The 23,359-nt window shown below is 41.9% G+C and overlaps 1 protein-coding gene across 2 annotated transcripts in view; it reads right to left on the bottom strand.

Moving 5' to 3' along the window:
* Positions 1 to 18,846, bottom strand: part of PAWR (pro-apoptotic WT1 regulator) — an 80,993-nt gene extending 62,147 nt beyond the window's left edge. The window contains exons 1-2 of one of the 2 annotated variants that reach the window (XM_068669109.1): positions 18,690 to 18,846; positions 17,828 to 18,499 (exon numbers count right to left, since the gene is read on the bottom strand). In XM_068669109.1, coding sequence (XP_068525210.1) covers positions 17,828 to 18,334 — 507 coding nt within the window. In that variant the 5' untranslated portion in view covers positions 18,335 to 18,499; positions 18,690 to 18,846. Of the gene's footprint in view, positions 1 to 17,827; positions 18,500 to 18,643 lie in introns of both variants that reach the window. The other variant, XM_068669108.1, reaches the window with a different exon arrangement.
* Between the last annotated feature and the right edge of the window lie 4,513 nt (positions 18,847 to 23,359).

Here is a 23,359-nt window from a genome sequence, read left to right as displayed (position 1 = left end):
TAAAAGCCTGTCTTGGGAATAGATGCTGCCTTCAAATCAAGCTCAAGGAAAAAAAGGCACACAGCTCAGTGTATTTTCATTTTATCTGGTCCTCTGGTCCTCAAAACAATCTGCACTTAAACATCCTAGCAAAAATAACAACTGGAAGTGGCACACCAATTTGTTACAGCACGCTACCAGCAGGTGCAGCACAGCAACTAACTGATCTGTAAGCTTCACAGCACCTTCCCCTTCACTAATATCAAAGGGCTATGCAGTTCTCCTGCTAAATGCTTCACAACAGGTTAGTGGGAATCATTTCTTCCTCAGTTATCCTTTGTCCAGGTTTTGTTGCTGATGACATACCGATGACATAAGCAAGTTTAAATATAACTTAACCACGGGGACTGAATTCCTGACAAGTTCGTGTTGGACTTCAGCTGATGGCAGCAGCAGACGTCTAGCCATGCTGCAGCAAAAACTGACTCAGCCATAGTGCTATCTTCTAGTCCAATGTTCCCTAAAAATCAAGGGATGCAATCCAACTGCTGTGTATAAAACATTCTGACTGATAGATGAAATATTTAAAGGAGAGGATTATCATCTGAACAATAAAAAGAGCCTTTGGAGATAAATGGCTTTTTACAAAGCTCTTAGAAATAAATCCACCTTTCAAGGACGGTTCCAGCTTTTGAAGAGGATTGGTCTTGAAAGTAATGCACTCATCTATAAACTCATTAAAATTATAAGCAGCAAATGCATTTAAGCAGAAAATAAGCACATTCTTGAGAAGCTTCCCAATTAAAAAAAAAAAAAAAAATTACTAAACATTCTTGATTACAGCTTCACCTATGTATTTTGCAAACTTTCAAAGGTGGTAAAACGTTTGAGCAAAAATAAGAGCAACAAAACCCAAACAACAGTAAATGTTTTAGTACAAAATCAAAACATTTCCCCAACCAATAATAGTTTTAGAAGAAAAAATCTATGCACACACACAATTTCACCACATACACACTTCTAGGTCTGTGATCCCTTGTTACACATTGCCTGTTCTGAGTGAAAAACATTTAAATACCTCCAAAATATCCCCCTCCCTCTTGCCACATTCCCTTCTCCCCCTCCCCTTCACATTTTCAGCTAATACCTTGACATTACTGGCCTCACTAAACTCAATCCTGCAAATTCCTGACATTCATGTCTTCTTAATCTGAAACGTAACTTGAGGAGATGGTTAACATTTGACCTTTGCTCTACCTCAGACATACCTGGAGACAAAAAAAAGTCCAAGGCATGCAATATGCATTCACAGTCTGAAAGGATGTTTTATTTTAAAGTTTCCAGCTCACAGTCTTTAAAAAAACCCCAGCCCATTAAAACTTCAAAAGGTAATTTTTATTAAATTCCCCTAACAAGCATAGTTTTGCATAAACATTACAAACTCATGCTAAGAATGAGGGCCTAAAGCAATAAATACGGAACAAATTCCAAGAAGTATACATTTAAAAGTCATGATGAATTTAGGAATTAAATGGCCACCACACTAATGAAACAATCAGCCTCATTTAATTAAACTAGATACTGTGGGTAGAGAATGAACACCAGTAAATCATGCATGGATTACAGAAATAGACATGGTCATTAAGAGGCTATTAAAAATTTAGTCAGAAACAAATTACTTACAGAAATGGACAAACAGGTTACAAGATTAATCAGAAATAATAATATTTAAAAAAACAGTTTTGCAAAAAGAAAATCTATTTGCTCTAAATGAAGGTGAGCAAAGACACATACAAAAATCTTTTTCTTCCCCCTTTAAGAATTAAGTTTTAAAACAGAATCTTTAAGATTATTTTTGCTTTTAATCCACCCTCTCTCTCTCTTCACTATACACATATACACACAAACAGCATGGATATTAGAAGCTCATTAGCTGCAATTTAAACAAGTTTTTCTCTATCCCCTCCTCCCCCTTTTTTCCTTTTTTTTCTATTTTTTGGGGAAAAAAGATTCACTACAAATTAAATCTTCTCAGCTATCAGTGAGAGAAGTTCTACATATTTTTACCTCAAGTGAACTTGTTTGGGCATATAGGCTTCACATCCTTTCTCCTCTTAATTACTAGTGCATGTTAGTGCTGATGCACTGCAGTGCCAGAATTTTGAGGAAAGAAAGAAAAGAAAGGGCTTAAAGACAAGGGATGAACATGATTGTTTAATGAGCCAGGGTCTCTTTGCTAAGAGGCAGTCCCTGTTTGCTGTTATCTCTAGCGGCTTCAGGCATTTTGTTTGTCATGCAGTTACAGCATGACTGAACATGCCATTTTGCGATTTTTCTTGTTAAATAAAGCCTGCACTTACAACTGATTAAGAGAATGTCCTCTTACAGACATGATGAGCGACACCTACAATTTGAATTAAGCATTAAGAAGTAAAAAGTGAAAAATAAGATGAATAATTTTGTTTTCAAGAAACTTCCACTTAAAATTGCACTTTTCAAATCAATCTCTACCGACAGCTGCCAACTCACATAAACACTGGATATAAAATGTATAATTTTCTCAAAGCAATTTGTTTTAAGGTACAGATTTCCGTAACTACAACGTAAACTGCAAAAACTCTTTTAAAACAAGTTCCCCCTGTATCAAGGAACAGACAATGTATTATTTACATCCTTCTTTCGGAAGAATTGCCTATAGCAGAGAAAACATGCCCTTCCTTGCACCTGCAGGCAACTCAAAGCCAAGGCCCTTCCCAACCAAACCACCTGCACTTATTTCGGTCCCAGCCTAGGTGCAGAGCAGATTTCAGAGGCAGGTCCCTGTGTCAGTACACAGACACCTGTGGCATACCACTAAATCCCTTGGGTTTTTGAGCCCGAACAGGCCGCTTCACACCCCACCAGGCCACACTCAGCCCACCGGGTTCCCCCACCAGTACCCTTTCCTCTCAGCTCACTTCTTACAGCCAGGCATCTATTAAGATAAGCCAGGGTAATGTCTTAAAAATTGTTTATGCACATCAGGAGAGGCTGAAAAGCATGGGCCAGGCTAAATTTTAGATATAAAGCTGCATCTTTGATGGCAATCTCTTTAAGGTGGTACACGAGCTACTCCTGTGCAATTTCTATAACTGTGTCTAGGTGAAAAATCAGCCTTTCCTTTGGCATTATCCACGGGACGTCAAATAAGCAACATCTACGTTGAGCTTTCATTAACTAGAAGATCCCAGTATGACATTTGAGACACCTGAGAACTGAGTCTAATTTAAAGAGGAGAAACTTCAGTCTTTCCTATGAATGCAAGGCTAATTAGCAAATGCATTTCATGATTCCCCTGTCAGATACTCCTCTCAGATTTCGTTAGTGCTTTCGTTAGTCTACTTCTGTGTTGATGACTAAAAACTACCTGCTTTTTAAGAATATATTTGCAGTGTTAATGTCCTAATGTTGTTATTTTAATACTGTATAGCTCCGATCTTGCCAATATCATTTTCATTTGTTTTTCACATTACAGTTACCTATCATTCCTCATCATCCACTTTTGCTAACATTCAGCAGAGATCACAGCAGCATCTTTAAGAAGTTCTGTAACATATTAAGAGAGAACTACATCTTGAATTTATTCTTCAGTTTAGCCTTGTTATTTGCTACAACTTCAGTACATCCGTTTTTAAATTTATATTTTTAAAATTTAAAGTTAAAGAAGACTTTTACTGGCATATTTCAAATGGACAGAATCACATTTGCAGATAAACCTTTACCATTTCATTCTGCCAAAGTGGTACAAAAACAGTTCTTCTTAATATCATTTCTTCCAAAATGAAGTTTGTGGAAGGGCTTATTTCCTCAGCCACATGAATCAATGAAAAATCTGCCTTGATTTAAGACCTTAGTTATATTTATGCAACATAATGGCAAGCCCACTAAACACTCTTGGAAGTGGGAAGCAATGCTGGCATCCCAAGGTCTGAGAGTTTGCTTGAACACCACTGCATCACATTTCCACATCCCCTTTTCCCAGGGCTTCTAGATGGAGCCAGGTTAGGTTGGTGAGATTTGGCAGCCCCAAGTTCAGCAGCACACACAAACCATCACAGTGATTCCAGATTGACAACCCTAGTGGAATCTCAAAGCAGAGCAACAATCCTCAACCTAAACTAATAAACTGTACCAGCTTATAAAAAGCAAGAGGGATGTCTACCCTTATCACAGTGGAACAATTAACTGAAAGCTTACCACATCGAGAATTCAGGCTTTAGATCTCAGTTTCCAGTCTCTGTGAGCCAGCTTACAGCAAGTGGTGAAAGCTTTACAACATATAAACACACAAACAAACCTCCAAATCTTTCTAAATAAACAGAACACAAAGAAATTTATGAAGAAGCAAATGGGTAGCGGAGTGCTAGCAAGGAACATTTCATACATGCAAAAATACATTAACATACCCATTTCTAATTTCTTCTGCTTTGATTTGCAAACATTCTTGCATCTTATAAAAAATGTAACATGCTATGAGAAGTGGTTTCTAGTGTTGAGCTGCTTAGCAACACCTGCGTTCAAATAGCCTCTGGGTAAGTTTGACAAAAACTGATCTGACATCTGACGAGCCTAATTTTTTTTAATTGAAAGAAGCAAACCCACAAAGTGGGATTACATTAAAACACCCATTTATGTTTTAGACTATACACAATGGCTGAAAACTGTCAGATAATGGGTTTCTGCCTCTGGCTAAAAGTAAGTGCTACATTTTGCTATAAAAGTTAGCTGCCTGAGGTGCCAGTATTTCATGAAAGATAATTACATTGCACATCATCTTCATCAGATTACAAGTTTATGTGTACTTACTGTATAAGTTTTCTTCATTTTTAGTTTACCTCCCTTTTGACAAAGAATTACCTTGAGGGTTTCTGTCTTTCTAGCCACAGGAGTTCATTAAGTGAGATTAAGGACTCTTTTTTTTCCTCAATTCTTTTGATTAGTAACAAATGAAAAGAGTAGAGAAATAGGCTGAATAGTAAATTCTTTCACAGATATGTTAGGACTCTAGCTATGCCATTATCCAGAAATGTCTGAATGCAGGCCCCTATATATGATTTAATTGTCAAGCATGCTCAAAACGCCCAGTCTCAGTACACTTCACTGGAACGCTTTGTTAGAGTACTTAGCACATCAGATACATGCTACTTAAACATCCAGCTGTAGATTCCCAAACCTGACAATTTATCACATTTCTGCATTTACTAAGAGCATTTAATAACTTAGTGAAAGAAACGTGACTACGCCTCATTCATGTTACAGCTTACAGTCAGACTTTCAGCAATGCTTTTCCCAAGCCTCCCCAACACCCAGTCATTTAACACCTTATTTGAGTCTGACAGTATGATGTTCCTGTCTCATTTTCCCCCAGACCAGAAGCCATTTGGTATGCTCAAACTTAAATGCCAAACACCCATTAACTTCAACACAGTATTCTGTATCAGAAATTGATATGTTTTTTGTTTGGTTGGTTGGTTTTTTAAAGAAGGTTTTTGGCATCAAATGCTAATGTAGAACATCTCAATTCAACAGCTTCACCATTCTGCTCTTAAAGGATGGACCCAAAGGACATCTCTGCAAAATCTCTGTGCACGTTCCTTAAGTTTTGTAATCATTCACCATGTCACAGTGCTTTACAGATGTTTGTAGCTTTTGTCTAATTTAAATGACAATGTCATACACACATAAAAAACTAAATCTTTCATCTTGGAGTTAGTAGTTCAACTTACACAGCACTTTCCATTTATGGAACTATACATCTAAGAACTTTTATAGTAGAGAAGAAAAAGGTAACTCTAAACCTGCCTGCATAGCAGATGATCTAACCACGGAGGCTAAGCAAACTGCTTAGTGCTGAGTCTAGAACATGATCCGCAGCAGGACCAAGCACTCCCAGGTTCAATACCACCTCTCACATTCCAAAATATACGGATCTTCATTCAAAGCAGACTTTACAAGAAACTTGTAACATAAGTACGTAAGAAATTACATGACTGTTTCCATAAAAGCCTACAACACCTAAGAAAATAATAGGAAGACAAGTTTTTGACTTTCTGTGCTAGAGACAACTCTGGTAGGTGTCAGCTTCATGAAGAGCCTGAAGATTGAGGTCATGGCATTATTTCAGACTGGATTTATTATACAAAATTTGATTAGCCATGTCAGCACAAGTGAAAAAAAAATACACATCCTGTATCCCAACTTCTTAGTAACACCCTGGGACACAGACCACAAACAGACATGTAGCCAAACTTAAAATGACTATCTTAAAAAAATTTTTTAAACTAAGATTAATAAGGCACTAGCACAGTTCTGGCTTGGTAAAGCATACTTAATCGATCAATAATAAGTAATTCCTAATTTAACCTGCAAAGACAAGGAAGTGTTTTTATCAAAGAGAGATTATACTTCACATTATCAACTGAACTGTAAATTGTACCTTGGAAGAATTCATCAGACTAAATTAGTGTCCTTAGAGCTCTTTCTAAATGACTACTCACAGCATACTGATGTTTTAAGAGCTTCTTCAAGTTAGGCCTGTTTAATAATCTGCTTTGGGCTACCAGAACATCAATTAGCTCCTGAACCGTGTAATAAAGGTCATTTTTTCATGAGCTGAAAATAATGTATTGGATAGATTTACTTCTTAAACACAGGAAAAGCATATCAAATCAAAAAGTTTCGTATTTCTGGGCAGAAAAACAAATGTTCTAAAAAAGGGGAAGAAAAAGCTACTTTGTTAAGAAAAATATTAATTCAGCTTCGGCATAACAGCTTTCTGGTTGTTAATCTGAAAAAAAGGACCTACCTAGGCAGGCAAATACATACCCAAACACTGTAGAGAAGGAGGAAAAAACTGCAAATATCAAATTTCTTATTTGCTACCACCTACCATAGCATCCAATATCAATAACTTCTCCACCCTTTCCAACTATAAAAGATGTAGGTCAGCTTAGTTTCTGTTGGTGCTGTTGGCTTGAAGAAGGCAGTAAAACAAGACAAGAAGCACTATGTAAACAATTAAGAGGCTATTTTAAATTAATGACCCATTCAAGAATGAATATTTAATTTGTTTATTTTGCTACAACGTCAATCATTAGTAACCAGATTCCTATGTAGCATTTATACACACGCAAATTGTAAACACAGTAGCCTTGGTTTCTACACTCCCCAGTTGTTTTTGTTTGTTTGTTTGTTTTTGTTTTTCATACATGCAAAACAATAAAGTCCAACAACAATCTGCAACACTCTGGTCAATTTTCCCTTGCTTTCCCCAGAACAGAACATAGAAATGAAAAGGTAAAATATACAATAAAAACAGGTGTCAACATTTTAAAAGTCAATCTGTTTATCTCGTAGAACCTGAATACTTCCAAATGTTTTAGTACACAGACTTCTTATCCAAATTACTAAATCAGTAAGAGGTTGTTTTTTGGTAACCAATGAGGACATTACAGTTTTGTACTGAACCACCACAAGCTGATTCAGCCAGCAAGATAATTAGCTTTCCTTTTTAAAGAAGGTCTTTAACAGACCTAAAGACCTTCTTTCCTTGTTAAAAAAGGTTGTTAGGTACAGTTCCTTAGTGACTTATATCAATCTAAAATTTTGGCAGAGCGTGACATGGATTGCCTCCCTCGTTGAGGGACTAAAAAATAGAAAGCCTCTTAAGCATTACAACAGCTTTGCCACAGAAATAACTGGTGAGCAGGGATCATGACATGAGGCTAGCAGGTACCAGGCTGGGTTTTGTGGGCCAGCTGAGCAAAATAATGATCAGAAAAAGGTGGTTGGTTCATCATAAGTAAGAGTTGCTAGAAACGTGCACCTCCTTACCCAATGATTTAACTGTATGCTAACATTTAACATACATTCAAGTTCAGACTGAAAAGTACTTGGAAGAGGATTTCTGTCTATTTAGTAACCTTCATCCAATGCTGAAAGTATTCAAGCTGAAAACTGTCAAGAGGCTAGAAAATTAATTCACAGGAAATACCCGATAAGATTTCCACGTCATTTTTCCTTACTACATGTCTGTTTATGGCCATTGTAGAAGCAGAACATTGAGCTGGGTGGCTCCTTGGCCAGTCCAACTATATTTAGGCTTACTTTCTTACAGAGTACTGAGAGAAAGAATCAAGCTAGAGCTTTGCAAAGTGATTAAATGAGATGAACAACCATTATTCCACAATACCTTTTCCATATCTGAATATTGCCATCATTCTGCCTGGCTATCCTGCCTCTGTGCCTCAAATCCTATTAGCACCTGTTACTTCTGCTGAGTAAAGCAGGCCTAGTTTGTTGCTCTGACAAAGAAAAAAATAAAAAAGCAGCTTTTTTTACAGCCATCTCAGGCAGCCAGCAAGTAGAGAGCCAGGCTTGAGGCATGGCAGGAGAATGAGAGGCAACGGATATAAATCGAAACAAGCAAGGTTCTCACCAAACAGAACAGAAAACCTAAGGACAGTCACGTATTAGAAGGGCTGCCCAAAGAGGCTGTGCTGGTTTCATCCCTGGAGGTTTTCAAGACCTAACTGGATTAAGCCTTGTGCAACCAGCTCAGACTAAAGCCCTCCTAAGGCTCCTTCCCACCTCAGTGACGCTTAGACCCAAGGCCTACACACAGAGCACTCAGTGCTGCCCCAAACCATGCTCCTCCAAGCGTCTCATCTGTTACAGACTCTGACCTAGAGAGGTTCAAAATGTTATGTACAAGAAAATTAATGCTAATGAAGGACTATGTAACAGCTACTGTGCAAAGCCTGTGCCTAACACATACCCATTCCACGTTTGTGTTTGAAGACAGAGGAGTATGGAGATAGGCAAAGCGTGCTGCCGACAAGTTACTGTGTTTCACTGAGGCTTTTTTGTTTGGTGTGGTTTGTGTTTTTCTTTTGAAGTGTACCTTCAACCAGGATTATGTTCTTATGTAAGGCAAAATAAAGGTTACTTTTAAAATGACATGACGATTGCACAGTTAAGACTACACGACAGAGTTGTGTATGGCATTTGCAGGCCTGGATTGAGAGATCTAAATATTCCATCCAGCCCTTCCAAGCAACATGCAAGCAGATCAAACACATTAAAATCCCGAAACAAAACACTGGGGTTGTGGTTTTTATTTTAATTTCCCATGACCTTGTAAAGCACGGGAAGTAGTCATCCACCTACGGTCTTTCACTTGAAAAGGCTTTAAATATAGAACTCCAACTTAAAAAAAATATAGCAGAGAAAAACTTTCACAATAAGTTCACATATATGTAGTGGAGGCAAACCACATATTGTGAAGATAATATTAAGGAATCAGCACAAATCTGTGTGGAACTGAGCACTTAACAGTGACCTTTCCATAAGTCCCTGTACGCTTAGAGCTACAAGAGGATTTAGAAAACATGTAGGTTTTAAAGAGCAATGAAGTAAGAAATGTTACATTTGTGCAAATAAATACTTTGCATCAATTCATATGATTATATTTTACTTACAGATGGGGGTGAAATTGTTTTAGATTTCTTTTGACAAGCAGAGGTTATTTCCCACCAGCTCTTACTGGGTATACAGAAAGTAAACAAAAATAATAATAAAAAAAATCTTGTCAGAATACAAAGGGACACAAAAAAGATCTGCTCAAACTCAGTTTGAAGAAGAATGAATATCCAAGTTCCATACAGCAAAACTGGAACAGGGTGAGACACGGTCTGCTGAGCATAGTAGTCAAGAGGTGGATTTTCTTTCAGGGTGAGGGGCTACAGTGGGCTTTTTTTTTTGTTTGTCTGGCATGGGAGGTGGGGGATTATTTGTTTTGGAAGTTGTTTCTTGGTTTGTTTTTTTTAGCTTGCTTCTTTTCAAAGTAACACATCCGGGATGTAGTACATTCAAAGCATGAAAAGGCTGCTGGAATGGAAAATAATAACTGAAGAAGTAACAAAATAATTCACAAGACTTATGGTGGTTTATAAATGACTGCTGAAATCCATTCATTGTTTTCACTCTTCTGTATCCTCACATAAGTCACATCTGTGAAACACAATCAAAGAAGGGTTGTATTTTTTTTTTAATTAATGAAAAGTACTGAATAAAGTCTCGTAAATAGTTCTTACAAATTATATATAAATGTAAATATATATATATACAGTTATGAAGCCACAAATCACAAACAAAGCACACTTCTCAGTCTCTCACTCTATTAAAAATACCACCACCTTTTTTTTTTTTTGGGGGGGGTGGTGGGGGCACAACATTTTTCAGTCACCTGAACCTACAGTAGAAAAATACATTTAGACTAATTTACTTATAGCTTTGGAAATTAAAAACTAGAATCAGCATAGTTTCACTAGAAATAGTCAAATCAAAGCATACAAATCTTAAATGTGCATCATCTATAATTCGTTCCTTCTAGTATAAAAGGAACTCAAAATTCTAAGTTTATGAACTACAAAAGATATTTTAAGTTAATTTATTCCAGATATTGTCTTCTAAATGTGTTAAATAAATAATCCTCTCAGCAATTAGCTCCAAATATTCAGATGTGGGATGAACCATGGTTCCCAAAGTCACAAAGGGATTTTGAAAACATGACAAATGCAAACAATGAGGTTTCAGAACTCTGGAGTGCTCTTTTAGCCTTTCATTGTTGCAGTCTTCATGATTTACTTATAATACTAATAAGCTACTATTTCCTCCACAGCTATATGAATATTATAATTTACTTTAGAAAACACTATGCAAATACTCAAGATTGCTAATTAATCCCATTACCATTGGAATACCCTTTTAAATACTGAGATATTTAAGAGACATGAGATAGCAAAGGTGATCCTCCTTAGGAATGAAGCCAAACACCAACTCATTTTTCATCATTCAGGATAGCCGCATTAGGCTACTCTCAATTTTAGGGGATTAAAACATTGTTCTTTAAACAATTAAATATCAAAATATCATAATTTTTTCAAATAAAATCTTTTTTAAATATTACTCTTCCTAAGTATTAGTCGTTTCAGATACCTAAGACAATACAATAAATAAAGGAACAGGATAGACTGACCTCTTGCCATCTTTCAAATTGCCTTTTTTTTTTTTTGGGCCTGCTCCCTAGAAGAAAAGCAAAAATTGTGCAGCACTTCCACTACCAATAAGAAACGAGAAAACCCTAAGGAATTTCTCTCAGGAAGTTCTCTCACACAGATGATTGTAGCAATTCAGCTGTATTAGTGTCAGCAGCTCTCATATAATGGTTTTCTGCACCACCAATTCCAGAAACCTTCAAAGTTTCCTTCTAATACATAAGGTGAAGGAAGTCCTTTGACTCCCAATAGTATCCTTAAAGCCAAACTGGTTTAACGTGGGCCCCATAAGCGTACTGTAGGTGGTGGAAAACTGGCTGCATCTTCAGGCTGAGAAGGCTGGGCACAGTACTAGGAACTTGAGCTGGCAGCCAGCTCAGGGGTTGGTATCAGGGCCAACAGCATACAAAGTGGCTGTTAACCTCAACAACGGGATGGAAAGTACTGCAAGCAGGTTTGCAGCCAATATCAAACTGGGGTGGAGTGGTGGAGAGGCCGGAAGGCACACCTGCTGTTCACACAGACCTCACCATTAAATCTAACGAGCAGACCCGGGACAGGTTGTCCATACCTGTCTCTTGCGATAAGGGGAGGTTTCGGCTATAGTCTAACCTCATTACATCATTATTCACATTTAGGATGCAAGTCTAAATCTCTTGAAATGAACTTGAAGTTACTAGTTTTGCATTTACGTCCGAGCCACTAGTTGCCAAAAGTCAAGGAAAAAGCAGCTTCTTTTTGCTTTGTGGGAGACCATCAACCTATCATTTATGCAAGGCATCTCCAATTCAAGGTTAGATCAAGATTATTTATTTATTTATTTATTTATTTTACAAAACAACAGTTATGTGTTTTCAGAACAATTACTTATTACAGAAAAGATACCTAAAGCATTTGTAAGTTTGTCAGGTATGTCATTTTTAGTAACTGCTCGCTGCAGTGCAGTAATTGATCACACCAACGCTTCCCTGCCTGTGATTTTCAGTGAGGCTGAAGTCACCCCATTTACAGTGCAGAGCAAGATGCTTCCTATGTTTATTTCAGGGCAGAAGTGGACAAATGCACAGCTGAGAGGCTGTATCCTCTCTTTACCCTACGATTATTTTTTTTTGTTGCTCCAGATGTATCTTGTCTTACAATTAGGCTTTAGGAACAAACAGTGACGGGACAGACATTTCACCCTTAAGTACTAGAGAAATTACCTAAAAGCAACACAAAGGAACATTTATCTTCAGCCAGCCAACATCTACACTTATTTAGGGTTACTGGCTACATGACAGACCGGCAAGAAAAGGCAGTAACTGGAAAGGCAGAGCATTAAGAAGCCTTCAACCACCAATTACAACCTAAGCTAAATACTTTTCTTACTTTCTATACAATTCAGTACTCAACAGAGGAGGAAATGCTTTACTTACTCTGCGTTTATTTTCCACCTAATAACGGTATCATTTCACATGATTCATCCCAAAAACAGGAGAGTGAAAAAGCTAACTACAATAATGTTTTCCAAACGCACCTTATTATTAAAAGATCATTTTAAAAACCAACTTTCCCAAAATTGCACTTACGAGATAAATGCAAAGTCAAAGGAATCAGAGGGGAAATTGGTGGGTTCTGATTCCTTTCCACCACTCTTTCCTATTCCAGCAGGAACTGGCACTGGATAGAGATACATGCATAAAAGAGTCACTGCTTGCTGGTTGAGTGCTGTGAGTTCCAGCTGTAGATACTGGACTGCAATCTGACTGTCTACGAAAACAACAAGGATAAAATTATCCCTATCACCTCTTGAAGAGAAATTACACTATTTGCATGTATATTTTCAGCTGGAAAACTATTGCAGTGCCCAGCCTTGTGCCAAAACAGAGCTGTTCTAGTGCCTAGAGACCACAGATTTGGAAGGTGTGCATGCAGTGACTTGGAAGCTGCTACAAGGGCTCTGGAAGTGAAAACCTTCCAGATTTCTACATCTATGATGTGACTTACTTGAGCACACAAGTTTACCTATGTAAGTGTCAGGGCTTTAAAACATGTCTTTAAACATATACAAACAAACAACAACAAAAGCAGAAAAAATAAAAGCAGTAATAGAAGCTTAAGTACTGGAAAGAGGTGGAAAAAGAAAATGCCCTTGCATAGGTTGCCCAGAGGCTAAGTCAAAACGAGAATTTACAAAAGTATCAACAATGAAGCAGACTGAATGTAAGTAATTGTGATAAAATCCCTTATCAGAACCTGAGAATGCTTCTATCACTTCTTTTACCCTGACACACTTGAAGGAGGAACCATAAATAGAAAGTAGTAAAAAGCATGTGCTCAGTGACAAAGCAAGCAGGAGGATGGCCTAGCATGCTGTCAAAGGTCATCCAGGTCAAATAAATATATCTTAAACTTCTGTCATAATACTAACACCTCTGCACCAATGGCAAGGGTATCAGTGGCCAGGAATAGGTTTGTTTAACCTCCCTGGATTTTCTTGAACATGTCTTATTGAGACATTCGTCTTCCAACATAAGCGAAGAGAAAGAAGTTGTTTTACACGAAAATGCTCAGGGATGCTGGACAACACAAAGCTGTTTTCCCATTAACAGGAAGAGATGAGTAGAACTGCTCTTCCTGTTACCTTAGTCCTCAGGTAGGGAATTGCTGGGAAAGATTGCTGAAGGGAGACTTCTGCCCAGGAGAATCCTATCACCAACACGGGGCTCCACTCTTCTCTCGAGTTTCCAGCCATTCGGAGAAGGTTTCAGTTGCTTCACATCTTACACGGTAATTGCTACGCTTGACACATTTGGCATTTGAAGTTTCCTTAGGTTTTTCCAACTGGAACGCAGCAGCCTTCTGTCAGCTACACAGCACAGCACGCTGGCTTCTGGTAGCAGGAACCCTTTCTTTCCCCACAGACACAGCTCATCCCTCCACTGGCAACGCTGCCGTTCAGCACGACTCCCACCGAGCACCATGCACGCAGTACCTTCCAGGGAGAAAGGCAGCAGGGCACCGGTGAGGTTGCAAGAAGGCAAACCCTTCGGGCTGCTGGTAAGATGACAACGGATGAACAGACCAGCTGCACATCCTATGCAGAGCCCACATTTTTACCTGTTACGCTACCTTTAGGTTATTAGGATTTTCTGCAGAAAGGTCAGGAGACTGTTGTGTCTGGCATATGGCAACTTCGTGTACAAAATACACAGATCTGAGTTCTTTACACCTTTTTAAATCATTCATCACCCTGTTATTAGCAGAAGAACACTTTTGAATTTAGAGGACTTCCAGCTGGTCAGGTGAAATGTAAACTCCGTCCATAAGCACGTTACAGCAAAACCAGCTATCTAACTCTCCCTCCTGGCTCAACCAAGACTTTGACTCTACATATACCTCTTAAAAAAGGTAACCACAACAACCGCTGTTATTCTGCTGGTTGGGGTTCAGAAAAAGCTTACGAGCGCAGCTTTGCCAGCAGAATCCTCCAGTGTAAACAGTTACAAAAGTAAAGCTGCACTTTCACCAGTGCGGCTTGTTTTGCTTGGAGCAGGACAGGAGAACTGCTTTAACAACACGAAACACGGCTCTCATCATCCTTGTGGGTCTTCACAGAGCACTGTCAGCGTAGCACGAAAGGAACTCTGTGTGTTTCTTGGACAGATGCGAGCACAGCTCCAAGTGGGGAAACAGTACAAGTAAACTTAACACCTGCATCAAGTGAGTATCTACAGACCGAAAAAATGCTTTCTAACAGATAACTGCGCAGTGGGCTGGAAAGCCTAATACTTAAAAAAATAAACTTAAGGAGTGATGATAATTAGATACAACTTAGTTACCTTTCACAACCTGTTGCAAGGCAACAAAGCGCAAATCCCACAGCGCTTAACACTACTCAGAGTGAAATTAAATTACTAAGATTCAACACGCTATCAAGAAACTACTTCAAAAACACTGGAAAGTAACAAAGCTGCAAGCATTTCAGCAGCTATTTTCAAAAGGCATCTGCACCCAGATAAGCACTAGTGCTGCAAAGAGAAAAACCACCCTTTAATTCCACCACAATGGCCTCTAAGCACAAAGCCTCGCCACTGCTCCCAACCTGTCACCATTAGTTTCCACAGCCTCCCCTTCGGTTTCTGGCCTCCAGCCACTTAAATACAAAATACTTTTAAGACAGTACTTTTAAGACCTAGCTCCATTCCCTTCCTATTGAACAGAAGAGGAATTAATCATTAACGAGTAACGATCTGCTAACAGTTTTCATGACCACTTCAACATAAACGAGACAACCTGAACATTTATTTTCCTTATTCCACCACTTCATAATTTACATTTTCCAACACCATTAGAACTGGAATTACATCCTGTTTCTTTGGTGTTGAAAACTCCAATAATCTCTTTTGGGCCAAGAAGCTCCGGGGCATTACCTATCTTCTGCAAGTGCATTTTGTAGCCAGTTACCTGGTTTCATTTCAGAGTATCAGAAACTCCTCTTTATCACCATTCCCCATTGCAGATCCATGCTGATCATACAGCAACAATGCTGTTCTAGAGGGAGACTTCTCTTGAAAGCTAAGACGACACTACAGCCAATAGATCTCTACAAGAACATCTTCCAAAAAGTAATTCTAAAGCGGAGCTCTTGAAGCTCTGCACAGTGTGAGTGATTAAATTCAGTGTGTACTGCCACCAGATCACTACACAGCACACTGAAGCTAAGCCTAGCATCTAAAGGAGGAAGACAACAAGAAACCGGAGTGTTGTAAGAGCAAGCCAGTTCAGTCTACAAGCCATCATCTACACAGCAGCAGCCTTCTTTGGTCTGAGTTCAGCTTCATAGTCACAGAGTCAAGAGAACTTAAGCTGAGCATATTGAATCAGTGCTTTAAAGCATTTCCTCATGAATAAACAGAAGGACAGCACAAGTAAATACTCTGTAAAACATTCATTAGTAAGTAGTTACTCACATTTGACACTGGACACAGTTTTTGAAGCTGTCCACCATCAGGAATGATCTAGTGTTCCCTAGTTAAATAATGCTTTGGAATGCAAGTGGTAATGATTAAAACACATTTAAGAAATGTGAAATGCTGGAAAGAAGTACTTTTGTATAAATACATGCCAGCCAGAATGCCACACTTTACAAGTCTCCCCAGTAACACCTCGTACAACAGGTACCTGCATCTATTAAAATCTGACCCTAGAAAGGTGATGGGATGCTAATCGATACTTTTAGAAGTAAGCAGTACAAAGATGAGAGGTTTGCAAGAAATGCCAGCACATGGTGACACTCAACATAATGAGCAGGCCCTCAAAAGGATGTGAATGGGTGAGAGCTTGCTTCTCAACGCCTAAATACCTCAACCGTAATAAATAAGCCACCCTTAGCAGCGTAGCAGGTTACACTTGCAAATTGACACAGAAGAGGTTAACACTTGCTGAGCAAGGAGTGTGTGTTCCTGGAAAGCAAAGAATATTTTGAGCAATATTTGAAACAAAGCAAAAAAAAACAACAAACAAACAAGAAATCCAACCACCAGCAAACCCCAAACCACACCACCCAAAAGCCACAAGAACACAAGTTCAGAAAACCAGTTCAAAGAGGCAGGACACCAGCCTCGAGGGGAGGGGAAGACTGTGGGTAGGGGGTACGGCAGAGGGCCCTCAAATAAGATGTTTTAGGATAAACACTTACTGCAATGTACAAAGCCAGTACTGAACTGGCACCACCTCACCTGGGGAAATAAAGGCACAGTATTTTTTAAGAGTTCACACAGGAGCATGGGGGCAGAGTGAGGGAGGAACATACAGAGCCAACCAAAGGCAGTCCAGGAGGGGTGCAGGCTCTAAAACCAGAGGATTAAAGAACTCGCTTGTGCCCCTTCCTTTCCAAAGCAGGAACATTCAAGACCCACACCAAAACATTTTATCTCAGAGCAGAGACTATGCAAGTAAAGAGTCTGACCAAGTGCAGGACCAGCCCCTAAAAAACGTGATTCTGAAAGACCTGAGCTGCTCCAAAAAGGCATTCCTCACCTTCTGATACTGCCCTGTGTGAAAGTGTCTGCTCTGAACGCGTTTATGTTATCAAAAAGAAAGTGTTAATGACTGCAGGTATGGCAAACAGGATTCCTTCCTCTCCTGCTGCTGTAGAAAGAGATCTTTTCATTGTCATTTTAGCCATCTATAACTTTAACCAGAAGAACAGATAATAGAAATGCTTTCTACAGAGAGGTGGATAATCAGCATTAATGAAAAATTGGAGAGTAAAACACAGCTTTGTTTAAAGTTTCCTGTGGCCTTTCTTTTTAACTGAAAAAAAAAAAAAAAAGGAAAAAGCTAAAGACTTAGTTATCATTCTTCTGAATTCCTCTAGGAGTATTATAAATCAATGCCAGATTTTTATACTAGTAGCAAACCACAGAGGACAGTGGTGTTGGCTGATAAAAATATCTTCCTCTGCCTTCAAGAAAAAAAAAAAAAAAAAAAAAAGAATGCTCTTTCAACCACCACATTTTTTCCAGCGCAGGAAATTCTTTCGGGCTCCAAACCGAGCGCTGTTTACACCTGAACATCTAACTCAGCGCCCGCCAACCCGCTTTCCCCCGCTCTGACGGCGCTGTCAGAGGGCACCCGGCTCCCTCCGGACCTGCAGCGGCCCCGGCAGCGGCTCACGGAGGAGCCGCGGGGCAGGGACGAGGGGAAGGGACCGGGAGCGGGACCGGGACCGGGGCCGGCCGCGTGTGCTCGGCGGGCCCCGCGCTCACCTCGGCGGCCGGGATGTTCACCACACCTGTCGACCTGCGCTTCTCCCGCAGCTTCCTCTTCTCGATCTGCCCCTTCCCCTTCCTGGCGCTGGGCCCCGAGCCCTTGCCCTTGCCCGCCGGCTTCTCCTCGCCCTCGGGGGAGCCCGGCACGGGGCTGGAGGCGGCGGCGGGCTCAGCGCCCCGGCCCCCGGCGAGGCCCGGAGGCGGCGGCGGCGGCGGCTCCTTGGCGGGGGGGGCCCGGCCGAGGCTCAGGCAGTTGAGGGCCCCGCCGGCGGGGGGCGCCGGGCGGTCCGGCGGGGCGGCGGGGGGCAGGCAGCTGCCGCCACCTCCGCCGGGCTCTGCCGGGGCGGCGGCGACCCCCGTGGGTCTGGGCTCGCTCACGGCGGCCGCCCCCGGTGGCGGCGGCGGCGGCGCCTGCTTGGCCCGCATCTTCTCGCGCTTGGCTTTCCACTCCTCCAGAAAGTCCGTGGTGCTGCCCCCGGCGCCCCGGTAGCCGCCGGTCGCCATGTTCCCGGCGGGGTCGGCTGGGCTCGGCGGGGCTCGGCTCGGTGGTGGTGGCGGTGGCGGCAGCGCCCCGGCAGCAGCACCTCCGCCGCCGCCCGCCGACGAGAGGGGCCCGGCGGGGCGGGCGAGACGGGGGCGGGGAGGGAGGCTCGGCGGACGGCGAACACCCTGCGGGGAACAAAAGGGGGGCCGTCAGGCGTCCCGCTGCCAGCCCGGCCCGTCCTCGCCCTGCCCCCCGCCCCTCCGGACCCTCCTCGCCCTCCGCCGGCCCCGACGCCCTCCCTGCCGGCAGCGGAGCCGCCCGGCGCTCACCTCCCTCCCTCCCTCCCTGCCGCCCGGCGGGGCCGCGGCTCCGTGCCTCGCTCGGTGCCTCGCTCGCTGCCGGCCCCAGGTGAGCGGCACCGCCTCCCGCCGGCCCGGAAGGCGCGGCCCCGGGGCGGCCCCGGCTCCCCCTTCCCTTCCCCTCCCCTCGGCCACAGCCCGGGCAGCGCAGGGCAGGGCAGGGCCGGGAGCTGCCGCTACGGCACCCGCGGGGCGCCGGCACCTGCCCGGGGCTCCCCCGGGGCCGCGGCCGTCGGGCCGGGGCTGTGCCTGGGAGGCGCCGCTGCCGCCGTGCGAGCGCTTCGCCCAGCCTCGTGGACCGGGCAGGTCCGCGGCAAGGTGCAGAGCCGGCAGCACGTCTCTTTTTTTGTTTTTTCTTTTTTTGTGGCTGATGTGTAATGCTGAGCCCGGCCGTGCGGTTAATAAAAGTCCTTCACGAGTTTGGAGTGTGAACTTTTGGAAACGCTTTTGGTTTCTTTTTTTGCAGCAACGGTACGGATGCTGTGAATGCCGGTTAAAAAGTCCTGGCGAAACGGGGCTCCAGATGGCTGCGGGAGGCTGCCCGTGCCCCACAGCATGCATACAGCAGGCTGCTCCGTCCTGCCTGAGCCTCGCAGCGCTGCAGTGCTGGGCACTGCCTCGGGGAATCGCTCACCCTGACACTCACTCACTCACTCCCCCAGTGGCTGAGGCTGGCAGGGCCTCTGGAGCCCACCAAGCCCAAGCCCTGCCCAAGCAGGGCCACCCAGAGCAGGCTGCCCAGGGCCATGTCCAGGCGGCTTTGGAAGATCTCCAAGGAGGAGACTCCGCAGCCTCTCCGGGCAGCCTGTGCCACTGCTCCATCACCCACACAGAAAAGACGTGCTGCCTGGTGTTCAGAGGGAACCTCCTGTGTCTCACCCCTCCAACCATCAGTGCCCTGCTGGTGATCATTCATCTACTCAGACATTTCACTTAGCTCTATCAGATTTTTGCTCTGGTTCGGGCTTAGGGCTTTTAGTGGGGAGGCAGTTGGTTTTGAAGGAGTTTATGTGTCTGTGTAGGTAGAAGTTCAGACATCTGCATCCCCAGCGCAGATGAAACCTCTCATCTTTCAGGTAACAGTAAAGCCCAAAACAAAACAGGTTAATGGTTCCGTGTTATGCTGGAAAGCTGTCAATAGGCAGAAGAGTAGATGTTGAAAATACAGGTCTATACTAGCTCTACTTAATGCTAAAAAATTATTGATGTTGATTATATTTCTATTTGCCAATCAAGCATTTAATGAAGCGTTGACTTAACGTTGACTCAATTAGCTCTCGCCTCAAAAAACACATTCTTACCTTCACGTTCATCTAAAGAGTTTTGTTAGAAAGCTATTGAGCTGTGTTTTAGAAAACACAATTTAGAAAAATGATCCTTAGTGTGAATTCTTGCCTGCAAAGTACTTTTCCCATTCTGTCAGACTCTTCCTCTTACAGACTCTTCCTCTTACATGAAGGAGAGCTGTCCTTGAGACAAACACCAGTGTTTCGCTCCTTGACATTGCCCCCCATGAGCAGCCCATCTGGCTAAAAATGTGTAAAAATCATGTAACAAAGTAATTGTTTGTAATACTTTGTGTATATGGACAAACACTGTGATGTATTTCAGTTTGAGGGTTCCTTCAGCTCCCAGTCACCCAGGTCTTCCTGCAAGGCTTGGGCAGCATCTTACCTGCCCACATCTCCCGTTGGTTGAGCGCTGCAGCTGGGCTTTAGCTGCATCTACCATTGCTGTTAGATTTATTGCTTCTATCTTCCATAAAAAACATTGGTGCTTTTTTTTTTGTTGTTGTTGTTTTGTTTTTTTCAGTGCCAAAAAAGGCTTTGTGTTCCCTATGGTCTGTTATATATTAACAGGAGTTATGTTGTGGTGAGTGAGGTTGGGCTTGAGTGCCCAAAACAAAAATGCTGACTGTCAGACGTTTGCATCTCAATAAGGTTGTCTGTGCTGGAGAGCTTTCAGGGATAAAGTCCCAAATAGTTTAAGTATCACGCTGCATGTTTTCCTCAGCCACAACTGAGAACAGCTGAGTACGTTTCAAACAGCACTTTTCTCTTTTCTTATAAAAAAAAAAATCTCGAGGATATTCTTAAGGCCTAGAAATACAATTCATTTTATTAGCTACGTTTTAAGCTGGCATGATGACAGGGGTCCCTAAGCCTTAAAATATTGTTTTTTGTATATTCATTATTATGGAATGGGATTTTCCCCTAGAGGTAAAATTACCACCAGGATTTGGTAGGATGATCTTGATCTCCTTTGCCAGGCAAAAACCAAACACTTTGTCTTTTCAATTTAGATTTTTTTTTTTTAAAGGCATTTATTCCTAAAATCTTGAGGAAATGAAGTGCCTTGTGGGATTGGGCACATTAAAGCTGATTCCTTTTTATAAGGTTGCGAATTGTTTCAGATTTTTGTGACTTCTGCTAGAAATCCAACCAACTATCCAACCTTAATGAGGTTCTGTGTACAAACTTATCTGAGCCATAATCTTTTATGAAGTGGCATTTTTCAAGGGCTGGAAAATAAAATACAGAACGCATTAATGTATTACCAGATGAGCAAATTAAGGAAAACATCCCAACTCCTGGCCAGTGTCTGTTTGCCTGCTGTCCCCAGGCTCCTAGTTAGTGTTTGTTGTACCCGCTGATGCCCATATGCTCTCCACAGAAACATTCCCTCCTTCTTCAGCATCTTTGGAAGCTCTCCCTAAAATCTTTGTGGAGACTGCTGCATTTCCCTGCCTGTCTTTTGAAAACATACTTTTCCTTCCATTCCCGACTTTACCCCAGCTGCATCTGTCTTACCTGAGCATCCCCGAAGCTGCTGCTTGGTGCTCCTGCTTGGTGTGCCCTCCTCTCCTCCCTCTGAAGCTCATTCAGCCAACAGTTTTCATGCTGCTTCTCCCAGCACAAACATCGTCAGTCCCCTGCTTGCTCTGCCTGCTCCATCACTCTTGCAAAATTTATTCAGCTCTCTCCAGCGCAGTCCCAGTAAACCTCCCCTCTCTGCTGCTTTACGTTTCACCTGCTGGATAATCCTCACCCACACCACTTTGCACCCCAGATAACCTATCTATTTCAGTGAAATCTTACTGCTATCTGTTCACAGAAATACCTGCTTCTTTTTTTATCCATAGAATTTCAAAAGCCTTCTCTTTAAACCTTTCCCATTAAATGACTTACTGTAACTCCTCTCTAACTTTCTGTAAAATCCCCACCTGTGCTGCATGAAATTTCTCAAGTCTAATCTTCATGTAAAAGTAAAATGATCCTATGACATAGCACTGCTGTCCTTCTCGACTCTTCTTTTAACCTTTCCTTGCTAATGCTTTCCCAGCCAATGCCCTGGCAATGCCTGCTTTCCTGCCTCAGGTCACTCACGCTGCCACAGACCACGTCCCTAGGATGAGGCAAGATATGGTGAAGTACACTTTACCAGGACGTGTCTCCCTCCTTGCACTCTCCTGCTACTCCCAGTTATGTCTCTAATAGAGGATTGTCTCTCTGTCAGAAACAGTCAAAAGAGTTTAAAAACTTCGGTGGTGTTCCACAGCCTTGACTGCTGGTTTCTTCCCCCTGCTTCAGAGGATTAATTTGTGGTGGTGAAGAAGCGAAGCTGTGAAGGATAACATGGAGACGCTTTCCATTTGACTTCAGGACAGCAAAGCGATTACATATTTTGTCTCTAGCAAATTTTCTTTTTTAGGCATGTAGAGAGAGATTTATTTCTGTTTACATCCATACTGTTTGCTTTTCAAATTCTCTCTTAACCTTTGGTTATTCTCATCTTACCTACCAGCTTCTCTTATCACTTGGTCTTGGTTGGTTTTGCATTTTTGTCTAAATGTGGATAAGCTGCTATCCCTTGCAATGTAATACAACTTTCTGCTACTTCTGAGCTGTACACGCTATCTAAATCTGAGAGGCTTAGCCTATCAGCATGGATTTTTATTTCCTAAACTTTTCTTCCAGGTTTTAATTAAATTATTCTTCCCTCCCTTCATCCTCCCCCCCCTTCACTGGAGCTTACTGCTGCAGTGCTAAACTTCTGGCAAGGTTTTCTGCTGTTAGGTTCTGACAGTTAGTGATGTTCTAGTCCCTGTGGTCAATGGTTTAGCTGTATTACTTTGTTCTGGCTTTTGTCTGGAAACTCGTACAAATCTGACATTCCCTCTTTCACTGAAATATCAACTGTGTACTATTTGTCATGTTACTGAATTAGATGCCTAAAACATATATATTTTTTAAATACTAGGTCCCAATTTGAAATCTTGCATTCAATGATAACAAAGTTTTGTAAAATATTTGGATAATATTTGGATATGTAAAATGATGGATTTATCAGCAGCTATTAGCATTCAGGATCAGTCCTAGGAGCCATACCTTCTAGTGTGGTTTCTGTACGTGGCTTTACCATTCTTGAACTCTGCTATCATTTGACCATAAATACCTGAATAGTTTCTTCAGACCATGTAGTACCAGGTCTTGCAGCAAAGTTCATTCATTGAACTGGTGGAGGCATGCAGTGTGGAAAGAAAAACAAAAACTTACAGAAGGAAGTTAATGTGATTTTTGAAGTATTTCATTTTACAGTATGAGAAACTCATGCAGAGATTGCCATCTGTCTCCAGTTTGCAGTTGTTGGATAGGAACGAGGGTAGAGATGACTTCAAAGGCTTGA

This window comes from Anas acuta, chromosome 1, assembly GCF_963932015.1.
Source record: "Anas acuta chromosome 1, bAnaAcu1.1, whole genome shotgun sequence".
NCBI lineage: Eukaryota > Metazoa > Chordata > Aves > Anseriformes > Anatidae > Anas > Anas acuta.
The sequence above is the reverse complement of the archived record's forward strand: the minus strand, read 5'-3'. Positions and strand labels throughout refer to the sequence as shown.